General features: G+C 38.5%; 1 protein-coding gene across 1 annotated transcript in view; it reads left to right on the top strand.

The window, feature by feature from the left end:
• Window positions 1–614: 614 nt before the first annotated feature.
• ALDH1L2 (aldehyde dehydrogenase 1 family member L2) overlaps window positions 615–23,688 on the top strand; it is a 29,949-nt gene continuing 6,875 nt past the window's right edge. Inside the window, 17 exon segments of the mRNA XM_071422667.1 lie at window positions 615–639; window positions 642–704; window positions 707–768; window positions 6,442–6,583; window positions 8,419–8,653; window positions 12,231–12,396; window positions 13,205–13,306; window positions 13,866–13,955; window positions 14,718–14,852; window positions 15,253–15,378; window positions 16,725–16,816; window positions 17,637–17,784; window positions 18,080–18,199; window positions 19,811–19,938; window positions 22,395–22,545; window positions 23,273–23,343; window positions 23,448–23,553. Of these exon segments, the coding sequence (XP_071278768.1) occupies window positions 615–639; window positions 642–704; window positions 707–768; window positions 6,442–6,583; window positions 8,419–8,653; window positions 12,231–12,396; window positions 13,205–13,306; window positions 13,866–13,955; window positions 14,718–14,852; window positions 15,253–15,378; window positions 16,725–16,816; window positions 17,637–17,784; window positions 18,080–18,199; window positions 19,811–19,938; window positions 22,395–22,545; window positions 23,273–23,343; window positions 23,448–23,553 (1,962 nt within the window).

Raw genomic sequence — 23,688 nt, 5'->3', positions numbered from 1 at the left:
TCTGGAGCAAGGGCTGTGGGAGCTTGGTCTGTTTCAGTCTAGAGAAGGCTGAGAGGAGATCTCATTAACGCCTACAAATACCTCAAAGACGGGTGCTTACAGGATAGTGCCGGACTCTTTTCAGTGGTGCCCAGCAACGAGGAGCAATGGCCATAAACTAAAACACGAGAAGTTTCACCTCAACATGAGAAAGAAACATGAGAAACATGTACATTGAGGGTGGCAGAGCACTCGAACAGGCTGTCCGGGGAGTCTCTCTCCATGGAGATATTCAAAACTCACCTGGACGCGTTCCTGTGTGACCTGCTCTAGGTGACCCTGCCTTGGCAGGGGGGCTGGACTGGATGATCTCCAGAGAACCCTTCCAAACCTAACGAGTTTGTGATTCTATGACTCCCGTGTTCGCGGGCCGGGAGCCCGCCACGCCACCCCGCTGGTCCCTGCCCTGGTGCCCTGCGGCATCAGCGGGAGACCTCGACCGCCACGCTGGGATCGGGGAACAGGGGCGGTCCCTTCCCCTCCCCTCCCCTCCCCTTCCCTCTGGGCGCGGCAGGTGCGGGGCGGCCCCGCTCCCTCCGGTGGCCGCGGGCCCGGGCGGGGTTGCGCCGCCGCGGATGCAGGCGCTGGCCCGGCGCCAGCGGATCGGCGCGGGTTGCATCAGACGAGGCGCTCCGCCGCGGCCGCGGATCCGGCTCGGTGTTGGCCGGGGGCCGCAAGATGCTGCGGACATCACCCCGGGTGCTGCGGACCATCTGCACCACGGCTGCGGTGAGTAGCGCGGGGCGGGCGGCCGCGGACCTGGGTCCTCCCGTGCTGTGCCGTGCCGTGCCGAGCCCGCGAATGAACCGGTCGGGGGACAACCGCAAGGAGGGGGATGGCGGGAGCGAGTATTTTCCAGGATGTGATGCCTATTGTCTCTGCCGAGGATTTAGCAAAGCGCGTTGTGGCACGGCAGGGTCAGGAAAGGGCGCGGTGTGGGTGCAAAGGCTGCATCCTGCCCTTTTCGGCGAGCCTGATCGCAGTCATCATCTGGGCCCTGCATCTTGCAAGGATGTGCCTGGAAGCTGCGGGGAACAAGCACCAGCGATGCTGTGATAGTGCCCCGTAATCCTGTGTCACGAACAATATGATGCAGCCGTTCTCTGCCTCCCTTAGGCTGGATTTGCCCTGCGAGAAGCTGAAGGCTGTCTTCTCAATTAGAAGGGACCATGCTCGTTCCCAGCGCCACAGTGAAGCCCGCGGCTCTGGCCTGTTTCGTTTGTGACCTTCTCATAGCCGGTTCATTGCTCTGGCATGGTGGGCTGCTCAGGGTTGAAGTTGATGGCCTAAATTCCTCTGCACCCCATAGTTTAGTCTTTTACAGCTCTGAGCATTTGTTTCAAGCCATTTTCTTTGTGTCTGGTTACATATATAAACTGCAGGACTCCTGCAAGGAACCTCTCCCTGAAAGCCATGTCCAGTCCGAATTGTCCAGATGTGTACGTGTGGCTAGTTGAATGAGGCTCGGGGGGTTTTTTTCTTCCCTAGAGATTGTTCACTGTTTTGTGTTTGGCTGCTCAGTTTTCTTTGAGGACAGCAATCCTCCAAAGGTATCTGCATGGAAGGCATTAGAATAAGGAGATTTAACACAAGCCTTTTGGAAATGCAACCAGCAGTGCCAAAAAAAAAAGAATGAATGAACGATGGGAACACATTGCCCTGGATGTGTACGTAGATGGGGGCGGGGCTCTACTATAGGCTTCGATTTGCAGGCACTGGAATTCAGTACATGTATGGGGATCTCAGTAGAAATAAAGTTGCAGTACTGCTTTTCAAAAGAAGCATCTCTCTGTAATAATTTTAAAAAGATGTAACGTTCAATTTTTTTAGCTTTACTAAATTCTTATGCAAACTAAGTAAAATATTTTAATCTTTTTGATTAAAAGGTTTGTACCCAGAGTAGCAGTTACTAAATCTTCATTTTCAGGAAATTTATTTAGAAGCGATAACCAATTGAAGTTTAGATGCACATACAAAAGAGGCAGTAATAGAAAATTATTTTTATTTAAAAAAAATTCTCCTCTGAAGAGATTTTTTAAGTTTAGACTCTTCTTAGAGAAGAAAATGTAGGTGTTGGATTTATCTCCCATTTCTAGAAAGTAGAACTTGACAAGATAGTTACCAGTATTTGTCAGGCTGTCATTTAGGCAATACTTAATTCTATTTGTTAGTTTTATTTCTGTTTAAGTGTTTTGGAAGAAAAAGAGAACCAGAATGGAGTCAAACATTAAAATACTGTATAACTTTTAATGAGCTATTTTAAAATATATTCCAGTATGGTATCAAGAGATCATATGGACAGAATTTTTGATTACAGAAGATAAACCTAAATGTGTGCTTTTGTATTGAGGTGGTCAAACACATGTGAACTTTGAGACATGTTGAGCATTTAAGATAAGACTGCTTGTACAAACACTTATTGGATTTTATGCTTCTACCTCCTTTATCTTACTGTCTTCATTCAAATCATGAGTACTTGAGTCAAGGAAACATAATCACTGTTAATCTGTGTTATCCTATAAAAAAAATATAAAGTTAAAGAAGAAAGTATAGGTTCAGACAGTGAAAACAACAGAATTACAGTAGAGTGAAAACTGATTTCCTAAAATCTTTTATTTGGCAGCTCTGTCGTAATAACTATATTACTCCATGATTAGTCATAAAAGAAGGGCCAGATCTCCCCAATTCACCTGAACTGCATTGTTTACTATAAATAGGAATTGGGTAATCTTACAAAAGTGCAGCAAAACATCCACTCTGATGCTACATGACCATTAACCTTCACAGGCATGGTTCATGCACATTACACGTTCATGGTCAACCAGCCAGCTGCAAAAGGAGTCTAGTATATCTCTTAACATCACTGTCAAAAACAATAGAAAGTTTAATCTCTGTGTATGTTAGTGATAATGATGGAGTATCTGTCTAGCACATTATTCAAAACCGAGATTGTTTTGGTGTTCTTTAACAGAATTTCTAAAGTTTCATGATGAATGCTAGCAGTGGCACTCTAGCCAAAATGTGCCATTTCTGTAAAACAGAAAACACCAAACTCTTTTTCTTCTCTGTGTCATCTTATAGAAATTTCCATTTTAATTGAGTGCTATGTCCACATTAAATTCTTCTACAGAATTTTCCCACTTCCACAGGTCTGACCCATTTTAGGTAAAAATGCTTAAGGAGAGTTTCCAAGAGAAGATATGAATGGCTATAACAGCTCATGCACTTGTTCCACTGTAATTTTTCAAATAAAACAAAAAACAAAGGACTGAACTTGTGGTCTGAGCATGCAAGCCCTTCCACACAGATATTTTTTTTTGCACACAGTTATCCACACAGATAACTTTTTTTTTTTAACTCAGTAGAAATCCTGTTCATGGCTGACTTGTGGGTACCGTTCAGTGGAGAGAGAACTCAAGAATCACTGGTCACAGTTACCAGAACCATCTTGCGATTGAAACCAGTCAATTTGAGCTATCTTCTGGAAGTGTGAGGCAGCAAAGCTGATTTACTGCCAGAGTAATGTTTTTGTGCTCTACAGAATTTTCCACACTGCAACTTCTCAGTCTTGCCAGTTTCAGTTTGGATATGGTGGGGTTTTTTATTTGTTATTCATCTGGGGACTACATTCTCTCTTTGCTTCTCACCATTTGTTGATTCAGTTACACAACTAGCACAAATTAAATGTGTGGCTTCACTGAAAGTATGTTGATTTACAGCAGCTCATGATTTGGTATCGGAACTGCTATGCCATTCCATGTAATATGAGAATCAGATTTATTCACAGGGCAACATGAACTGAATGTGTAGGAATAGAGGGTGCATACGTTATTAACACTTCATGAATAAACTCTTTGTGAAAAGGTAACTCTTAAAGTGGTGATAAATTTGGACTTAAAATTACAAGAAGATTGTCCAAGTATCAGAAAAGCAGCAGAGTACAGAAGTGAATACTTTAACAGTGCTTTGAAAAGGTGTTTGGGTAGATTTACAGAGGCAATTATATGACATGATTTTTTGTGATGGCAGAGGAGAAGATTCATTAGCTACGAAGATCTCTTCCAGTCCTGTTCTTACTAAGAAATGTTAACAAAAGGGCAGAAGTAGAATAAGCAATTCTCATCTGGACTATTTTTAACATTTATTCAATATACTAGTTGGGCACTAGTTAGCACAGTACAGAAATCAGAGGATTTCATACCATGTTAAACATGGTTAGTGATCCAGCAGGTTAATCTTTCTCCAATTTGCCTGGCTATAGTTAAAATACTTGGGAAAATCTAATAAGTGTTTTTTTTAGTGCAGCAACATTTCTGCTGTAACGACATCCGTCATAAAACATTGATAATGAGCACCACCTGCATCAGTTTGGCCTTGCTGGATAAGGATTGCAAGGATAAGTTGTAATTCAGAACAAGGTCTTGTCTTTGTTAAGAACGAAATAGTGGAATATTTGAGCTATAGCTGCCAGCAATGCAATGTTGGTTAGTAATATTATCAGCAGTGTCACAGACATTTTTTGCCAGCCAGTTATAACAGTCTGATTTTGCAAGGGCCTGAGTTGTGTCCATCTTTGCATCTTACTGCTTGTTTCTGCTGCAGTGGCACTTTATATGCAGTTTCATTCTCAGGGAAAATATTGTTTCCAGTACAAATAATTATTTCCTATTGTTTTATATTAAAAAAAACCCTCACTTCAATATTCCTGTAATAGAACCTACCAATTTATAACTCCCTTTTCTAAAGCCAACTGCACAACAAAAATGTAACCTGAAACCAGTAAAATACATCCATGATATGTCAGCTGTGAAATGAATTTCAGTGAATTGTGGTTTTAAGTAACCTGTTTTTCAGGACATTTCTCTTTGTCATATGATCTGATGGGCAGTGCAGACCATTTGTTATCCAATCAATAACCCACTCAGTCAAAGTATACTCATGTCCCAGCACCCTAAGGAAGAGGAGGGAGGAGATAAACATACAGGTGCCAACTTACAAGGAAAACAAATGTCAGTGGTTAAGACATTCATAGAGCGCTTTGATTCCTCTAATGGGTCATAAGGAAAAGAAGAAGGCAAAGTCCAGTAGTGAAAAATGAAGTTAAGAACAAAGGCGGGGAGTGTGTGGATTTATTTCCTACCTTTCTATCAGGCCTCCTAAGAGGAGGGATCTGTATGGCTTGAGTCTAGGAACAGTTTGTGCCAGATTCAGCTTTGAGGAAGGTTAGTTTTCTGTTTATTCTGTGCGGACCTTTCCTTTTTAACCAGGTGTCATAGTCCATTTCTTTTTCAAAGGTTTCCAGTTTTTATTTTCCAAAAGCTGACTAAAAATGCAGTGCATATAGAGGCAGTTCCACCCTTCTGCCATATTTCCATGCTCATTCCTGCTCCCCTGCTGGCCCTATGTTAGGACTCATGGCCATGCTATAAATTAGACCAGTGGAGAGATCCAGTTATAAAAAATCCGCATTTTTCATGTCAGTGCCTGCTCATTTCCATAACCTAATGCAGTTCTTGCAGCTACAGCAGTACCAGTTCTGGGATAAATGAGGTGTTGGAGATGAGGGACTGGAGGTAGGGTGGGAGAGGAGAACAACTGCCACATAAATCTAAAAGGACTCAGAAGGAAAAAGTAGTTTTTTCAGGAAGCCATCACTTGAAAAACATAGCAATATCTGATATTCTGATATAATTGTAGTGTTGTGATTCTATCATAAATTTCATAAATTATAATAAATTTAACTATCATAAATTTAAAAAAAAAGTGGAGGTGGTTTCTTGCTCTGTGTGAAGAAGCTTAAATCCCAGTCCAGTGTACTGGGATCCAAATGCAGCAGGCAGTAGAAGTCCAGCAAGGGAACCTCACCTTTAGCACCTTTTTTTGCTTGTAGGCGTATCAAATGGATGATCATCACCTTTAACTTGGCAGGAACAGTGCAAGTTTGTCTTCTTTAGCCTATACATGTTAACCACAAATAATATACCTCTGTTTAATTACAGGGATTCAGAGGGCATGTTCCAGCCACATAAATTATGCCTACAAAAAGTGTTTTATGTATGTTTCAAAAAATGTATTTTCATTTCTGGCTATGGATAAGATCATGGAGCCTCTCATAAGAAGCAGTGGCTGGTCTGTCTAATGAAAATTCTAAAAAAGCCATATAAACACCAGTGACAGTATCAGATGATACTTTCATGTGAAGTAGATCTCTCTGAATTCTATGTTACCTGTCATTAATCTCAAAAATTTGATTATTGTTCCTTCAAAGGTGATTAGGTTAGAAAAACTATTCCATTTTAAATCAAACTGAAAATTGACAAAGAAAGAGCAAGACAGAAATGTAAGCAACAACATATTTTCTTTGCATTCTACAACATGTTTTGTTATAATTCTTTTTACCAGGCTTATCAACATAAGCTAAAGCTAGCCCTTATAGGTCAAAGTATTTTTGGACAAGAAGTTTATAACAAGCTGAGAAAAGAGGGACATAAGGTTGTGGGTGTATTCACCGTGCCTGACAAGAATGGACAAGCTGATCCGTTGGGTAAGTGTAACCTGAATCCAAAAGTAAAAATTACAGGTGTACATAATTTTCCTTTTCATTAGAAGGTTCTAGCTATATGGGAATGACTTGCATATATTGCCTTTGATCCACTAAATCCAGTACAAGACCTATCCTTTAACAAACACCAGTCCCAGAACCAGTTTAACATTGTCCATTGTCAGTACTTTAGAAAAGCAACTTTTAAAGTAGTTTCTAAATATGCAGGGCTGTATATTAAGGTATTGGAAAACCAAAATTAATTTGGATATCTTATTTGAATGTACACCCTAGAAGTAATCATTCTGAACTAGAGCTGTATCTTACAGCAAATAGCTGCTGAGCCTATATTCAAGTGCAAATGTCTGTCACCTGCTTCTTTGTGCTGGCTGGGACACTCAAGGCAGTGAGCCAAGATTGTTTATCCCAGGCTTTCTGCCCCTTTTGACAAGCTTGTGTGTGGCAGTGTACCTGCAGAGGCCATTTCTCTTCCATCTGGACTACTCTTCCATCTGGAAAACATATTCAAAAGGTTGGAGGAGGCTTTGCTCTCCCTTTTTCCATTGTTGAGGTGCATAAGGATTTTCTAGGCTTACTAAAGAAAGAAGTTTTGCTTATTCAGTTTGGTACTCATTTTACATAGAACCCAGCATGGCAAAGAAGCTAATTTAGAACCATCTGAATTGTCACTTTTCTTTGATTTTTGTTTCAGTGACACAAGTTCAAAGATAGCGAGTTAATATGATTAGCAAATAAAAGTGCCAGAATGGAATGTACCTTTATGGAGAATCTGAAATCAAAACTGCATTCCATGAGCTGTTTCAATTCTCTCTTGGTTTGGTGGAGGGCTTTTTTGGTGGTTTTTGTTTTGGTTTGGTTTTTGTTTAGGGTTTTGGTTTTTTTGTTGGTTTTTTTTTTTTTTTTTTATTGTCCTGACATGTTTTTACAGAACTCTCATGAGGGAAGAATCAAACGTAAGCTTTGCTTACTGGTGCTGTGGTGTTCACAGACTAGCATGTAATTCTCAACTCTACCTCATTAAAAGATTTAATCACACTTTGGAAGAATTAGAGAAGGCAACTATTAGCTTAGAAAACGAAAAATTGACTATCCAAGTCTGGTTGGATTACATTGTATAAAAAGTTTATGTACAATATAGCATAACTTGTTTACATTATATAAATTATTCTTGTACAGTTGTTACACTAACAAATGCAACTAAGTAAATCTTCCAATCTTGCAATAATGTATTTATTTTTAACTAAAACCACAGGATTAATTTAGTCCAATCTTTCCTGATTGGGGGAAAAAAATGAAATTAAATTGCTAAATAACTTCACTTCTTTTTACTTCCAGATGACTCAAAAGCTTAAGTTTCAAGTGTTTCCTGAAGCTTTCTGTGCCCTCAGACAGCTACAGTCTTTGTTTTCTTAAAGTAACTTCAGTACACACTAACTTGCATGGAATAATATTTAAATAAGAATTTACCTAAGATTTTATCAACAGGCTAAAGATGCTTCAGGTCAAGTTCAAGATCCAATTTCACAGACAAAAAAGAGAAAGTAAAGTTTGAGTATCTGTCTTTTCTGCTTCATTGGTACTTACTAGTCAAGTCATAAGAGTGAACAGAAAGTTGAGATTTATGTAAGATGTAGGAAAGATAATCAAAGACAGAATTAATAAAATATATCCAAGCACAAATGTTTTTAAACAGCATACAGAAGAGCACTCTGTGGTCACACAATTGATGATTCACTTCAGTTGTCATGTCATATGTCTCTGACTTGAATTTTTAACACAAAATGAAAAAAAAAAATAATACTGTTCTTGTCTCTCAGCACTGGCAGCAGAGAAGGACGGTACTCCTGTTTTTAAGTTCCCCAAATGGAGAGCTAAAGGCAAGCCTATCCAGGAAGTAGTTGCAGCCTACAAATCAGTTGGAGCAGAGTTAAATGTCCTTCCATTCTGTACACAGTTTATCCCCATGGATGTTATTGACTGCCCAAAACATGGCTCTATTATTTACCATCCATCCATCCTACCACGCCACCGAGGAGCTTCTGCAATCAACTGGTGAGTTCGGTGCATCAAAACCATGTGTTTGTCATGTTAGGGTGCTGGTCTGCACCTGTTAACTCTTGTAAATGCTGCAGTTCTCTTGACTTGCAAGCGCTCTGAAGGAACTTCTCTAGAGCAGCTGACTATTTGGTACATGAACTGCACTTCATACCTGGCATTCATTATTATTTCCAATGTGAGCTCAGCTGTTATTCCAGGAGGATCAGTGGTGTGAGCTGTACAATCATATATTTTACTCACATGCATGAATCGACAGTCTGGAGTTTCCATAAGCAGAACACTGCTCTAGTGACTCATCCCCACAAACACTCAATAACTATCACAGGAATGTCTGATACAGACCCTAAGATTTCACAGAGTTGAAAGGAGAAGAGAGAGCCCACAAGAAAAAAACTTTATCTCACAAGACAGGCTCAAATCATCACCCTAAAAGAACTACACTGCAAAAATGGCCTCAATAGACTCAAATCTGGCACTCTTGTGAAAACAGAAATGACATTATCACAGTTTCTAAATTCAGTAAGAAATTATCTAAATATGGAGAAACAATTTTAAAAGAATCTTACAGGCATCATGATGATTATCTGAATCCACAGTGTTGTGGATTCAAAGCAACAGCATACTTAGTTTTGTTTAATTTTAATCCTCCCCGGAAAAAGTACTAAACTGAAATACTTAAACAGAGGTGTTGAGGAGACTATTAGAGAGGTAAAGACTTCAAAAACTGTCAGTTGTGTCCAAGTGTGTAAAGTAACATAGCATAAACTCAGCAGAAAATAAGATTGAGATAGTCCAGAAAATTAATAAAGAACCAGCTTTTTAAGGACACAAAATGTAATACCAACAATTCCTCCAAATATGTTAAAGGTGGGAGGTATGTAAGTGGTAGAGATGTGGGATTTAACAAAGGTATTTTGTTAAATATAGGAAATCTGTATTGGTATTCAGGATGGAGGAGCTTAAGATGTTACTATCCTACAGTCCTTCTTTGTGTGGAATAAATCAAAACAATTCTTTTGAGCTGAACTGTGAGCAGACGACATTTTCGTGAACTGATGAAGGAATAAGAAACTCTTTGTCAGGACCACAGGACTTCAGCAAATTGGAAGTTGCAGATTTGCGATGATCGGCAACATTTCATTTTCTTAAGGTTATGTTGATGCAGGTGACTGGGAAATAGAAAAAGCAATACCAGTTTTAAAAAGGCTGAAAGAGAAAGCCAGGAAACTTTAGATCAATGACTCTGATTTAAATCTGTAATAAGGAATACACTTTCTATGCAAATGAGTAAATGTGATAATGTGAGAGTAAGAAAATGAGAGGTCAAATTCAAAGTTAAGAAACATTACACAATGCACACAAGGGAGAAACCCCCATGACTATGTATAAACAATGTTAAAGTTAATTGTTATTACTCAGAAAAGGATTATTGTTACTCACCATGTAAGGATCCATTCATTCAAGAGTTGGACTCAATGGTCCTTGTGGGTCCCTTCCAACTCAAAATATTCTGTGATTCTGTGGTCTTAAATACTGTCTGCATCTCAGTTGGAACATGAACTACCTAAGTTCAGAAAAGGCTAAGAAAGATGGTCAAGGGTATAGGACAGTTTTCACATGACTGGAGGCAAATGATGGAGTCTTCAGACTGGAAAAGAGGTCATCGGGAAGGACATACACTAGCTGAGCCATGGAAGACATGGAAAGATGAAAAAGGAATGATGGCTTATTCTAATCAAAAGTCAGGGAGCAGCCAGCAAAGACATCAAGTAGTAGAATTTTTCCAAATAAATGAGGTCCTTTTACTCCATGCAGTTTGTTATTAAATTGTGCAACCTCCTATCTAGAGAGCTCTAAAAGGATGCTCTTATAGAGGAGAAGTTCATCAAGATGTATTTCACAGGAAGGTGTAGACACAAACTCTCTTTCAGGAAGTTCTTTCAGCAAATGCAAAGATTTGCAGAAATGGAATGTATTACAGTGTTGTATCACTGTGTCTTGCTCTATTTTGCATATTCCTTCTGCAAAAGGAATCTATCTTCTCCTGCCCTTCTCAAGTAAAGGCCAGTGTCCCAAGGCCTTTAAACTAAACTAGGATTTGGCCTTGACTGACGGTTCTTGTGTTTCACCCTCTCACCCCTTGCTTTAATCACCACTTTCACATATTGTGGCTACAGCCCTGGTGCTGATCAGACCCTTTGTCCCCACAGTATAACCAAGAAAACCTTTGAGAATTAGGCATGGCTAAACATAACTAGGTACAAACAAGGGCCCTGGGGTGCAGAGGGTTCCTCACTCACTTCCTTTACAGTCTCTTCCAGCTGCTGCCACTCCGTTATCAGCAGCACTTTGTGGAGGGAGTTGGTGGACAGACGAGGGGACACACAATAGTTCTTACCTTGTCACCTATTCAGCATCAGAGACATTTCCTTATAAAACCTTCTTTTCCATGCTGAGGACATCCATTTCTCACTAGAGTACTCTTTTGGAATTTTTACGTAATAAAAACCAGAAGAAAAGCAGCTAAATATGTGAAAGATCTGATAAGGCTAGCCAAACTTCTATAAGCTTTCACTTCTGTTATACCTGCCAACTTCCCCAGTTGTCTTTGGAGTTTGGCCCTTGTTCATCCCATATGTACTTTTGTGTACTTCACTCATTTTAGTAATGCAGCTTTCACTGCTTATAATTAATGATGAATTTTCCTGTGTATAAGCCAGATCTCAGACAATCCTGTTACAACATGGGCTGCTGAGGGAATACTTACATGAGATATGTATTACTTAAAATAGCATTGAAGTTTGCATGCATACAAATGGCTGAAAACATGCAGGAAATATTTTTCTCACCATTTCTGGCTGCTCCCTTAAACACACTTCAGTCTGATTTTCCATTATTCTGAGACACGTGCCAAAGGACAGCTGTAAAATTTTAGGTGGCTGAAGCTCCCTATGGATGCAGAAGCAGACTCTGAGCTGAGGTAAATCAGCACAGGTCTAATGTAAGCATTGCTATGTTCATGCATAGCAGCTCAGAATCTGGCTGGAAAGCCTTAATTCCGTTAATAACTTTTCCTTGAACAGTTGCATATTTATCATTTTCAACTCTGAGTTTAACTCCTTTTCAGCTGTGTGACAAATGTACTTTCCTTGTTGACCTACAGATGAGCCATGAGGCTTAGCTAATTACAGTAACCAATCATGAATTATTAAGATAATATTCTGTTTGATGCTTCCATCTTTCAAATTCTGTTATAACTGTTGCATAGCTTTTGCTCTGTGTCTTACCATTAATAATACTTTAAAAGTAGTTATCACAGTGAACTATGTGAGACAGCCTGGGTTCACTTGCAGCATTTCCTATGTCACTTTGTGGGAACCATACATCAACAGTGTCAAAACTGTGGGTTCCTGGCTGTGAAGTGAGCAGTGAAAATATAGCAAAGATTGTTAGGATTTTCTTTTCTATCTTCCTGAAGAAAATGAATGTAAACATGAATGTAACATGCGAGTTGATATTCCTAACTACTTTAATTTTTTCTGTATTTACTGTAAGTATTTTTTATGCCTAGGACTTTAATTCAAGGAGATAAGAAAGCAGGATTTACTATTTTTTGGGCTGATGATGGTTTGGACACTGGACCAATACTTCTACAGCGAGAATGTGATGTTGGCCAAAATGATACCGTGGATGACCTGTATAACCGGTTTCTCTTCCCAGAAGGAATAAAGGCTATGGTATGTTTAACTGTACTAAATACCAGCTTTTTAAGAGGAAAAGGGCTTGAAAGTAAAGGAAAAATAGACAAAATATTGAGAAGGCAGAGGTTGTGATACTCAGCCAAATCCTAGACTTCACTGGAGCTGTGCGGCTGCCCAACAGCTGAGGATATGACCTCAGAATATTTGTTGCTGACAGCAGGCAGACCATATTCTGTTTCCACAGATGGCATGAAGTTGAATTTGTTTGGAATGTGGCTCTTTCCATACAAGACAAAATCTTTTAAAGGCTCAGCAACAGAAAAAAATTAAGTGTGAGTTTTTTAAGAAAAAACGGCAGTGTGGTGTTTGGGGCTCAGAGTTCCAGTGGATTGGCTTTGGGTTTTCTATGTTTGTCATTTTTTGTATGTTTTTTAAGTGAATAAAAGAAAAGGCACAAAAAATACTCAGCATTGCTCCTTAGAGATTTTTTTTTCTCCCTTCATTTAAATGCAGAAAAATAACTTTTTGGAGAGAGAAAAAGGAAAAAGTTGAATGCATTCATACTGAGGCACATTTTTGTTCTGGAGAATTCAGACAGTGGCTCTGAGTTTGGTGTCTAGGTACTCCCATGAAATTCTGGAGGCTATTTCTTTTGTCAAAGAGACTCAAGGAAAAAACACACGTTTGTTCAGGGCAGCACTGATCCCTTGGAGTTTGTAAATACTAGGTTTAAAAAATTCGAAACCAATTCACCTTGTGGCAGAAAGTCTAATGCTGTCATTCTGAAGTATGATTGAAGGAAAAAGGTGAACCAAGCTAACATTAAATCTACTTTTTCATGTAGGTGGAAGCTGTACATCTAATTGCTAATGGTAAGGCCCCTCGTATACCTCAGCCTGAAGAAGGGGCGACATATGAAGGGATCCAGAAAAAGGAAAATGCAGAGGTAGTGTGAAGTAACACCATTTTTTTGTGCATAGTACTAGAAAAGTTATTAATTCAGATTACAGTAGCAGCAATATGAAGTTAATGTGAATTTTAACTGAGTTGTTTCCTTACCTCTTTTTCCTGGAATACCTCTTAGGATGCATATAATGGAGCCCTAGGTTAAGTTCCATTTTTCTTTCAGCAGTTACATGTATTTAGAAACTTGGTGTCCTATTTGGGATCATGTACAGGCAGCTAAGAGGCAGCTGCAATTTCAGTGGATTCTTAGTAAGCCACCACACTTGTGAATACAAAAGCGAATCAAGATCACTCTCTTTGTTTGCCAACAGGCCATATGAAATTCTCTACCAGAAATACATTTGATTTTAGGAAAAAAAGTTTTGGCACCTTTCCTTCTAGTGCCAAAAAATAACACCGGCCATATAAACAACAGATAAAAATATTAATTGAATTCCCATATGAGAATTATTTTATCTAAGCATCCCTACTGCATTAGATAATCTTATTTGTGTTTGGGAAGGTGTGGTTGTGCATCCTGGCATGTCTTGATTTCCTAGATCTCCTGGGACCAACCGGCAGCAGCTTTGCACAATTGGATTCGAGGACATGATAAAGTTCCTGGAGCATGGACAACAATAAATGGACAGGTATGCTCTGAAAACCAGAAGAATGTTCTTATCTATACTCCCTTTTTGACTCCTTTTTCTTATAAAATTAAAGATATCTGCATACCGGTGAATATAAATGTCTGTTACACTGGAGTAGCTCTAGTCTGATGACTTTATGTTTTGTGTGTATCTAGAACAGGGACCTAAAGAAATACACAGAACACAGTAGTTAAGAGTTTTTTAAAGCAGAATTAATTTAATTTGAAGAAAGATAAGTACAATATATGAAAAAAAAAGAGACATGGTACAAAGGTATGAAGAGTAGAACAAACTGTGCCAGTCATTTTGGGAAGCAGGTATGCATTACAGTATAATACAGCCCATGTAGAGTGGCCAACATTACAGTATGGACAGCAAAATGAAACACTGTGGGCTGCTGAAATAACAGGGTTTCATTTTAAGGAGATGTGGGCCTAGATAGTTTGCAAAAATAAATCTATGAAATTTTATAGAGTGAAGTGGTCCCTCATTCTGGGCATGCACTGTCAAAAGCTGCTCCCTTTCCTGCACTGGTTGCAGTATGCACATTGCTACAGCTCAGCTGCTTTGCAGGTTTAGGCAATTTGCAAAGTTTTACTTGTTCTGAGTTGTAAAGATCTAGAAATGTTGTAATATGTTTTCCATGTGTAGGTAATTATATTTTATTTCCATTATATTAAAGCTTCAAAACAGTATAATAAAGTTGTTAAAACTTTACAGCACACCTCTAACCTGTGAACTTTGAATTACATTTCTTTTTAGGTGGTTACTTTTTATGGGTCATCATTACTTGATGCTTCAGTGCCTGCTGGACGAGAGCTGACAATAAAAGGTGCTTCAAGACCAGGACTTGTGACAAAGAATGGTCTAGTTGTTTTTGGAAATGATGGGAAGATGGTAAGTGCTCAGTCTGGCAAACATAAACATGGATGGAATAGTTTTAGCAAGAAGGGCAAGTAGTATGGAACTGTCAAGCTAAATAAATCCAGGTGCTAACGACTGACAGCTCATTCACTTGGAGTTTTATCAATCCTCTAACATCCTATAGAGAAGACATTCATGTTGTGCTTTTCACTCAATCCATAGTAATTTCCTATATGGAGTAAAATCTGTTTTTACTAGGAGAGAATTTAAAAGACAGGTACGAGTGGCCTGTGCTAAATTGCCTGCGTCATATCAGATTTCCTGGAAGCAATTTATTTCACTTTTTCAATCACTCTATTAATGCCTAAAAACTCTTCACCCAAGGATGTGCTACCTCCCAAACGATTTAAAATCATATCCTCTCATTTTTCAGGTACTAGTGAGAAATCTGCAGCTGGAGGATGGAAAAATGATCCCTGCATCTAAATACTTCTCTGCTGATGACACAACTGCCCTGGAACTTACAGAAGAGGAGAAAAAGATTGCAGAAGATATCAGAGTAATCCCCTAAACTGCTTCAGTGGGATAGTATTCAGACAAAAGCATAACATACTTATTTTTGGCAAGGCATATCTTTTGTTTAGTCATGCAAGTAAATTTTTGATAAAATGTACTCAAAGTATATTGGGGGTGAAGGTTTAGTTATTGATATTAATTCAAGTGGGGATTCACTGGTGTATTTGTCTCGCTTTACAAAGTTTTCTTTCAGATACAGGTGATACAAAAACAGTGCAGGTAGTGGTAAATATCTACAAGTTATAAAGGTGGGATGAGGAAAAACAGACTGCGCTTCACCTCATAGAAGTGAGGTTTTTTTTTCACTGTGGTGTTCATCACTAGGATGTGCTCACATCCTAGAATGGGCCTGTTGGACAAGCTCCAGGGAGTCTCAAAACAGCCTTCTAAAAGCAAAAGGCAGCAGTTTTCTCACTGTACCTGTCTGCACTTCTTCTGCCACAACCACACACAAGGGGCTGGCTGCCAGAGGGATGGGAACAGCTGGAGCAGAAAACTCTCATAGCCAGAGAGGAACTTTCCTACCCTCTCCTGAAATCCATCCCTCTGTAATGTCAGGGGCTTAGCTGAAAGCCACATTTATCATTAAAGTTTTGTGCCGGAGCAAATGAATCATAGATGTCTTCCCTTGTGCTGATTCTGCAGCAGGGTTATTAACTTTTGGCACAGGTCAGGCAGCTTCATGTACTAATATTTTAAACCTCTGATTCAAGATTACCTTGAACCTGCTTGCCAGCAACCTAAATGCTGCCTGAAGCTATTGAAAGACTGAGAAAATTATGAAAAGAAGCATGAACTGATCAGTTGATGACACTGCCTGCTAACTGTGAAACTCAGTTATAATTTATTGAAATATTACATTACCAGTTATTGAACTGTTTATTTCTCCATCTCATGCATGCAGCTTAAACTACTTCTCAGGCTTGGCCAGGTGCCTGAAATACCATCAATCCATTCATAAAGTGCCCCAGGCTGTCCTTGCCTATACTGATGACACATTCTGTAATGCAATAGGAACTTATTATTTGGAGGATAAAGCATCTTTTAAAAATGGGCCTGAAAAGTTTTAGCATTACACCATTCAGGTTTCTTGCCTGACTGGGTAAAATTACCATGGACAAAATACTATATTTTGATCATCTAATTGTACTGAAAAATTTCTTGTCTGACATCATGTCTCTAGACTGTTTTAGACCCTCTTAAAATAACTTCATGTTTTAGAAACCTTTGAAATAATATATGTTGTAAGTACTAATACTGTGGAAAATACAGTTGGATAAATACTTTCTGCTATTAGATGATTATTCATTATTGCCTCTGTATTATTAGGCTATTTGGAAGAGAATTTTAAGCAATGTTGCTGTGATTGAGGACTCCACAGACTTCTTCAAATCTGGTGCATCGTCTATGCATGTTGTCAGGTAGGAATATTCAAAATAAGAAAATTGCAAAGCCAAAGTTAATGAAAAAAGTTGTCATGGTGCATTTAAATCAGTGGTGTTAAAAAACCTAATCCCTCTATGTTTTCCAATAACCTTAATATTCCCTTTCTTACCTTGGAAGCATGTGCAGTTCTTCTCCCTAAGTTATGAGATATTGCTGTAATCCTACTCTTTCTACTGAAGGAAAATTCCCCTAAACTTCAGGAACATCACGCCCAGGGGAGCATGGTGATGCTCAAACCTGTCTGTGTGCAGCCACAGGTATCTCCAGACCAGGGGACTGACTGGGAACCTGAGCAAAGACCTTCCCAGAGGGAAAGAGAAACCTTTCACAGAAAGAATTGAGCCCATGCTTAAAGATGCACTGAGTTTGTCATGGCTTGGGTCACCTTGTTTGCCTTCTTTTTGCAGCACAGACCATAACATAAAACCAGCATTTTTAAACAAACTGATTATTGTGCTGGTTACCTACCAAGCTCAAAGTCCTCCATATTTTGGTTGGAGTAGTCACAAATATTATTTTCCAATGGCATATCAATATTTTCTAGTAACTGATTTTCACAAGTTTTATTGAGAGTATTCCAGAAATGACATTTTCTTTTTCATAGCATCCACAATTAAACCAACAGATTTCAGGAAAGTGCACCATTTCTGTGCCTTTGTCAGAGAAACACACACACATATTCACATGTATGCAAACTGAGGCCCAGTTTTGATCCCTTTTGCCCTTCTAATGATTCAATTATCTGGAGAATTCTTTAATTTTTAATTAAACTTACTCCTTCTTCAAAATCTTTAGAATGCTAGAAGAGATCAAACAGAAACATTGTGGACTGCAGCTACAGAATGAAGATGTGTATATGGCCACTAAGTTTGCAGACTTTATTCAGATGGCTGTCAGAAGACTCAGAGGAGAAGACAAAGAAGAAGAGTTAGTCATTGATTATGTAAGGCCTTTAATTTTGCATCATTGCTTAATCTTTCCTGGGTTTTAGGGGAGGGCAGACAATGCATTTTATTAGACTGCTTGATGCAGTAGGAAAGCAAACTACTTGGTTATACAAACTTCTATATTTGTATATATATATTTGTATCTGGTTTCCATTACATTTTACTTCTAACAGCCACATATATAGGCTAAAACGTGTCTGGATATTGGCTGCAGATATCAAAAGCTTGTTAAGCTACATTAAAATTTTAGTTATTATAATTTTAAAATAATTTGGTTTTTATTTCACCCAGGTTTCAAAAAATATGAACAACATGACTGTGAATATGCCATACCAATGTTTCATAAATGGGAAATTTATAGATGCTGATGATGGAAAAACATATGACACTATAAATCCAGCAGATGGATCAGTAAGTAATTTCTAAATATGATTAATACCAGTTTATTTTATTGGTATTGCCTATTAGAAAGCTGAAGCATCACCTGAATATTGCTAATTCTAAAACTTAAATTTTAAAACTTTAAATTTAAAGTATAATAAATTAAACAACCTCCTGAAATAATTTCAAATTTCAGTTTACTTTACATTTAGTGTATTCTTCAATTTTTCCCATTTGAGTCAAGCAGCAAAGCAAAAATAACCTACTTCTACTTCAATTATTACATCACTTTTCACACCCAGCTGAATATTTTACCTTGATTTCATTCTTGTTTAGCTTTGCAAACAGAAATTGATGGAGTTTATTTGCTGAAGAAGTGTTTCTTTTAGGATGTTTTTAGGATATTTGGTATATTTCTGTTGGTAATCAACTTCTTTCTTTTTTCACTTTTTTAATAAATCTGATACCTTAGGGTAATTTTGACACTAAAATGTCCCTTTAAATTCCCAGTAAGAAAAATAACTTTTCAATAGGAAAATACATACTTTTGCTCTTTAGTCCTGAACTACCCAATATTGGTTGAGCAAATCATAACAGTGAATTATATATAAGAGAAGTGATTCTGATGTGCATGTAGTTGCCATTTAATTCTGAAATAAATGAAGTCTCCTGAAATCAATGACAAAAATTTCACTATTATTAGAGGTCAGACTCTGATACTTTTCCTGAAACTCATTATAGAATGGAATGAAAGTCAAAACCATTCTGTGTTAGGATTTAAAATGTGTGTATTTAGAACACAATCATCATAAACTACTGTGTGTTTATGGTGGTTTATGATAACAGAAGCTCCATTCCTTAGAAATGGAACATGTGGGAGTTGTTTTAGCATGTTGAGATATTAGATTGTGATACCACACAAAAAGACTTTCAGCTTTTGTTGGAAGTGTAAAATCAATACCACATTGGTTTTATATATGGAAAGAGAGGGTGAGATCCAGTGGGACAATATAGTATAAGCAGGGCAACCCTGATGAAGGGAAGAAATGACAAGGAGGACTCCATTGATATCAGAAGGCTAATTAATTACTTTATTATACTATATTACATCTAAACTGAATCTGCACCAGCACTCAACTCAACTGAACAGAATCTTGTCCCTGTCTGCTGACTGACAGTCTGGACATGCACTTGGCCCTGATAGGCCAATGAAACAAAACACCATCACTTTGAGTAAACAATCTCCATATTGCATTCTACTTTCGCACAAACACAGGCGCAGCAAATGAGATAAGAATTGTTTCTTCTTTCTCTGAGGTTCCTCGCTACAATTCCCAGAAAATATCCTTGGGAAGGTGTGTCTTGCTCTTCTCTGTGAGGAGAAACGTGGCTACAGGACAATGCACCTTACTTTGAAGAAAAAGAAAGATTAAGGAATCTGTCTCCCTGCAGTGTCCTCCAAATTCTGCCACCTCAATTGTGTCTAAACCTTTTGCAGCCCACGTGGCTTGCCCATGACAACTGCCACAGATGAGGATATTAAGTATTTGCTTATACCCAGTGTAGAAGTTTGGGAGGAAGGAGTAACATTCTGTATCCCAATATTTCTTTTTGAGCTAACACAATGCTACCTTTGCACAGGTAATAGCCAGTGTATCTTCTGCCTCTGTGGCTGATGTTGACAAGGCAGTGGCAGCAGCGAAGGAGGCTTTTGAAAATGGTGAATGGGGGAGGATGAATGCGAGGGAAAGAGGGCGACTCATGTACAGGTATGTACAAGACAGCTTGCATTTGTTTCATTTCCTCAAATCTTGTTTTGTTTCTCTGAAGAATTGTTGTATACATTTTCTGAAGGTGATGGATGTTCATAACTCCACTGTCAGAGGATCCAGACTAGCCATCTTTTCACCCCCTGATTGATTTCAGTGCAGCAGCCTCAGCTCTTAGCCTGCCAACCTTTCTTGTGTCAAAGAAGAACTTGTGGTCTCTCACTGCTGCCAACCTTTCATTATTATTTATGAATGGAAGCAAAGAATTTGAGCAAAATATATTTTAAATACTTGATGTCTTCATTTCATCTACATGAGTTTCATTGCAAAGATTGAGAATTCCCTTGTAAACCCCCATCCTTCCATATAAGTGAGGCTAAGCTTTAAAAACCGTCTGTGTGAGTTAGGTAGGCAGACATTTGACCTTGCTAAGCCTGCCTGCATGTGCACTCCATACAGTAAATATACACCTTCATTGCCACTAATTTTGAAGTAGACTGTAACTGATGCTAGATTTTTCCAGGATCACATGCCAGCAGCTGGCTAAAGAGCCACTGTAGGAGATGTGTTATGGTCTGCAGAGAAAGAACTGTCCTGTGCAGGAATTTTCTAAGCTAATTCAAACATTTACCTGAGATACTTCTATCTCTTTTTTGTATCTGTCTCACTGTGTCTAGTTAATGCCTGGTTCTTATTTTTGGCCGTGTTGCTGTTGGTTCAGAAGATAAGCAGAGGTTTTGTTGAATTAATGCTATTTTAATGGTGAGCTTTGATTCTTGAAGGGGTAGAGGTGATCTTAGAAAGATGGCAATGCTGATTAGATAGTGTGAGCATGACACAGGAGGCAGCTAATAAAACCCCAAGTATTATAGATTCTCCATATGCAGTACGATGCTTCTTCCAAAGCAGAGGGAGAACACTGTCTTGCAAACTTCAGGTGACTAGAAGCATCAGAGCTTCCCTATAAAGAAAACCTCTTTTGTGGGCTATATAAAAAGCTTTCAATGCTTTTTCAGGTCTAAACATGCAAATGAATGAGCAGATATGAGTAAAGAAGCTACTTTTTCAGGTTGCTTCTCCTGAAAAAATGCCACATGTTTTATAAGACATTGCAGGAATCTTAGCAAAAAAGAATGAAAGCAAAGCAAAACATTATTATTAACTATGTGACCAGGCCATGGAAAAATGCCTGCAGGACTCTTGCAAAGTTAGTAGTCATCACAAGAGAAAATGGGCAAGTCAGAGCTGAACATTAAATACTTATGTTTTTCACAAGTGTGCACATATTCAAGGCATGCATAAACTTGTGTTTAATTTGTATCAGGAATGTAGAGTACTTGAGAGACAAAGTTAACTCTGACCTAAAGAGAAAATTTTAAGGTGTGAAAACTCCTGCTCTGTTTTAGACTTGGAAGATTTGCAAGAATAGCTATATTAGGTATAGAAAAATACAGTTCCCTTACACTGGGCTGGTTATCCCTGGATTAAAAGCTTTGCTTAGGGAACTCATTCTTTAGGATAAAACACCAGAGTGTTTATGTTGCAAACCATTCCCAGTGGATAAAAGCTATCTCTGGACCACCTTAATTGAAATAAGGCCCCTTGTTCTCAGGCCTCTGTTCAAACTGGAGATTTTGAGTGCTGAACCAAAGAGAATGTGTGTGCCATTAAAGCTCCTAGCTCTGCTGCTTTGTCTTAAGGAATCATTAATAGAAAATATTAAGCACACTTTATATGAAACCTTCTCCTTTGTCCCTCACATGCCCAAATCCATTCTCTTACACAACACTGCCAACGCCGTGACCTGTATCTGGGTCTCCAAGATACACTTAAAAGAGGTACTAAAAGAACATTTTCCCACATCTATGCAAATGCTTTAAATGGTCAGAATTTACATAATGGAAAAATTTCACAAGTTTCACACCCAGTTTTGAATACTCTTTACAGGATCAAAAATGCACTTTTCTTAAGCTCTTAAAATTATGTGGGAGCACTGATTATATATCTGAGTACCAAATCACAGAGGGAAGTTGAAGAAAAACATTAATGCATGTGAGACAATGTGGAGGACTGAATGTGAAAATTCTTTGATGCAAACAGACCTGAACAGGGGACACTAAACTAACAGTAGTGCCTCATAAGTACAGGTATCAATCTGTGCAGATGTATTTTTGAGACACTGATAGTTATTATCAATTTAGTAATACTTACTACGGTCTTACTTACACCTTAAGTGAGTTTGCACAGTTCATGTTTTCATTCAGTCTCTACTACAGCCAATGTGAAGACATTTGCAGAGTAATGGGCAATTGTTCAATCCTTCACTGATATTAAGGAGCTGTGCCTCCACCTCCAAATTTAGTGGCAATGCTATTTTGATTATGCTTCTCTGCCACACCTAATATAATTTTAGATGTCATTTCCTATAATGCAGATTTTTAACATTTTTATTAAAGACTTGCAGATCTGATGGAAGAACATCAAGAGGAGTTAGCGACAATAGAGTCTATTGACTCAGGAGCTGTCTACACTTTAGCTCTGAAGACTCATATTGGAATGTCTGTGCAAACATTCAGATACTTTGCTGGATGGTGTGACAAAATTCAGGCAAGTGAATATATACAGGAAATGATCAATGGCAGTGCTTCTCTACACTTCTTTTTTGTTGTTATTCTTCTGAAACAGTGCCAAAAATTAGTAAATTAGAAAAATTTACTGAGGAATCAAAAACTAAAGCAAAATTAGAATTTTACCTAGAATGGGTCTCTCTGTCAATACAAAAGGAAAGTCCACCTCCATCTGGAGAATATGGATTTAGACTGTGGCTCTAAATAGTGAAAAAATCAGCTGAGGTGTCACAGTGGATATACTTGCTTGGTCAGCTCTTGGTTATTCATGAAGCAAAATGTCACTGTGCTTATTAAGCAGGTAAGTGCAGAGACTTGAGCTTTGCTGCAGTCTGACCAAGGCTGGTGAGTTTGCTTGATGGCAGAACGTGTGGCACACGTTCAAGAACATTTCTTCCAGTATCTTTGAGACCAATCAAGAATATCATCCAGCTTTTTTTTTTGTTCATCAGACCCTTGATTTATGTTCTCCCATACTTTTTTTTAATCTGTGCTGTTATTTCACCCAGCTGACAATCAGGACTTGATTACAATATCTACAATAGGAAATCATACAGTAGAAGCATCTGTGCCCCTTTCCCTCATGCAAAAATGCTTGTGGTTTTGAAGCCTACTCTGTAGCTTTCTGAAACATACTTACATGGCAAATATATTTGTAATAAAAGTTATAAATCAATATGAAGATTTGTCCCTCCTTCGTCTTTTAGGGTGCTACAATTCCAATTAACCAGGCCCGGCCAAACCATAATCTAACATTCACCAAGAAAGAACCAATCGGGTGAGTGTCACTTTTTCTTCTTAGTGACAGATTTGACATGAAGAAAAGCCATTGAAAAGCTGCCATCAAATATGTAATCTTTCCCTGTTTTTCTCTACCTGAAGTGTCTGTGCAATTATTATCCCCTGGAATTACCCACTGATGATGCTTGCATGGAAGAGCGCAGCATGCTTGGCTGCAGGTAACACCCTTGTACTCAAACCAGCTCAGGTAAGAACAAAAAGAAATATACAGATGGCCCAGATGCCCCTATTCAGGCAGAATGATTTAGGCAATATAGCAGATTTCACTCACAGATTGATCTGTCATATGTTGACTGTGTCATATATTTGAAAGTGCATTTGT

The sequence above is a fragment of the Agelaius tricolor genome, unplaced genomic scaffold (genome assembly GCF_023055355.1).
Source record: "Agelaius tricolor isolate 1412-34295 unplaced genomic scaffold, bAgeTri1.0.p SCAF_3, whole genome shotgun sequence".
In the NCBI taxonomy this organism is placed as follows: domain Eukaryota; kingdom Metazoa; phylum Chordata; class Aves; order Passeriformes; family Icteridae; genus Agelaius; species Agelaius tricolor.
The sequence above is the reverse complement of the archived record's forward strand: the minus strand, read 5'-3'. Positions and strand labels throughout refer to the sequence as shown.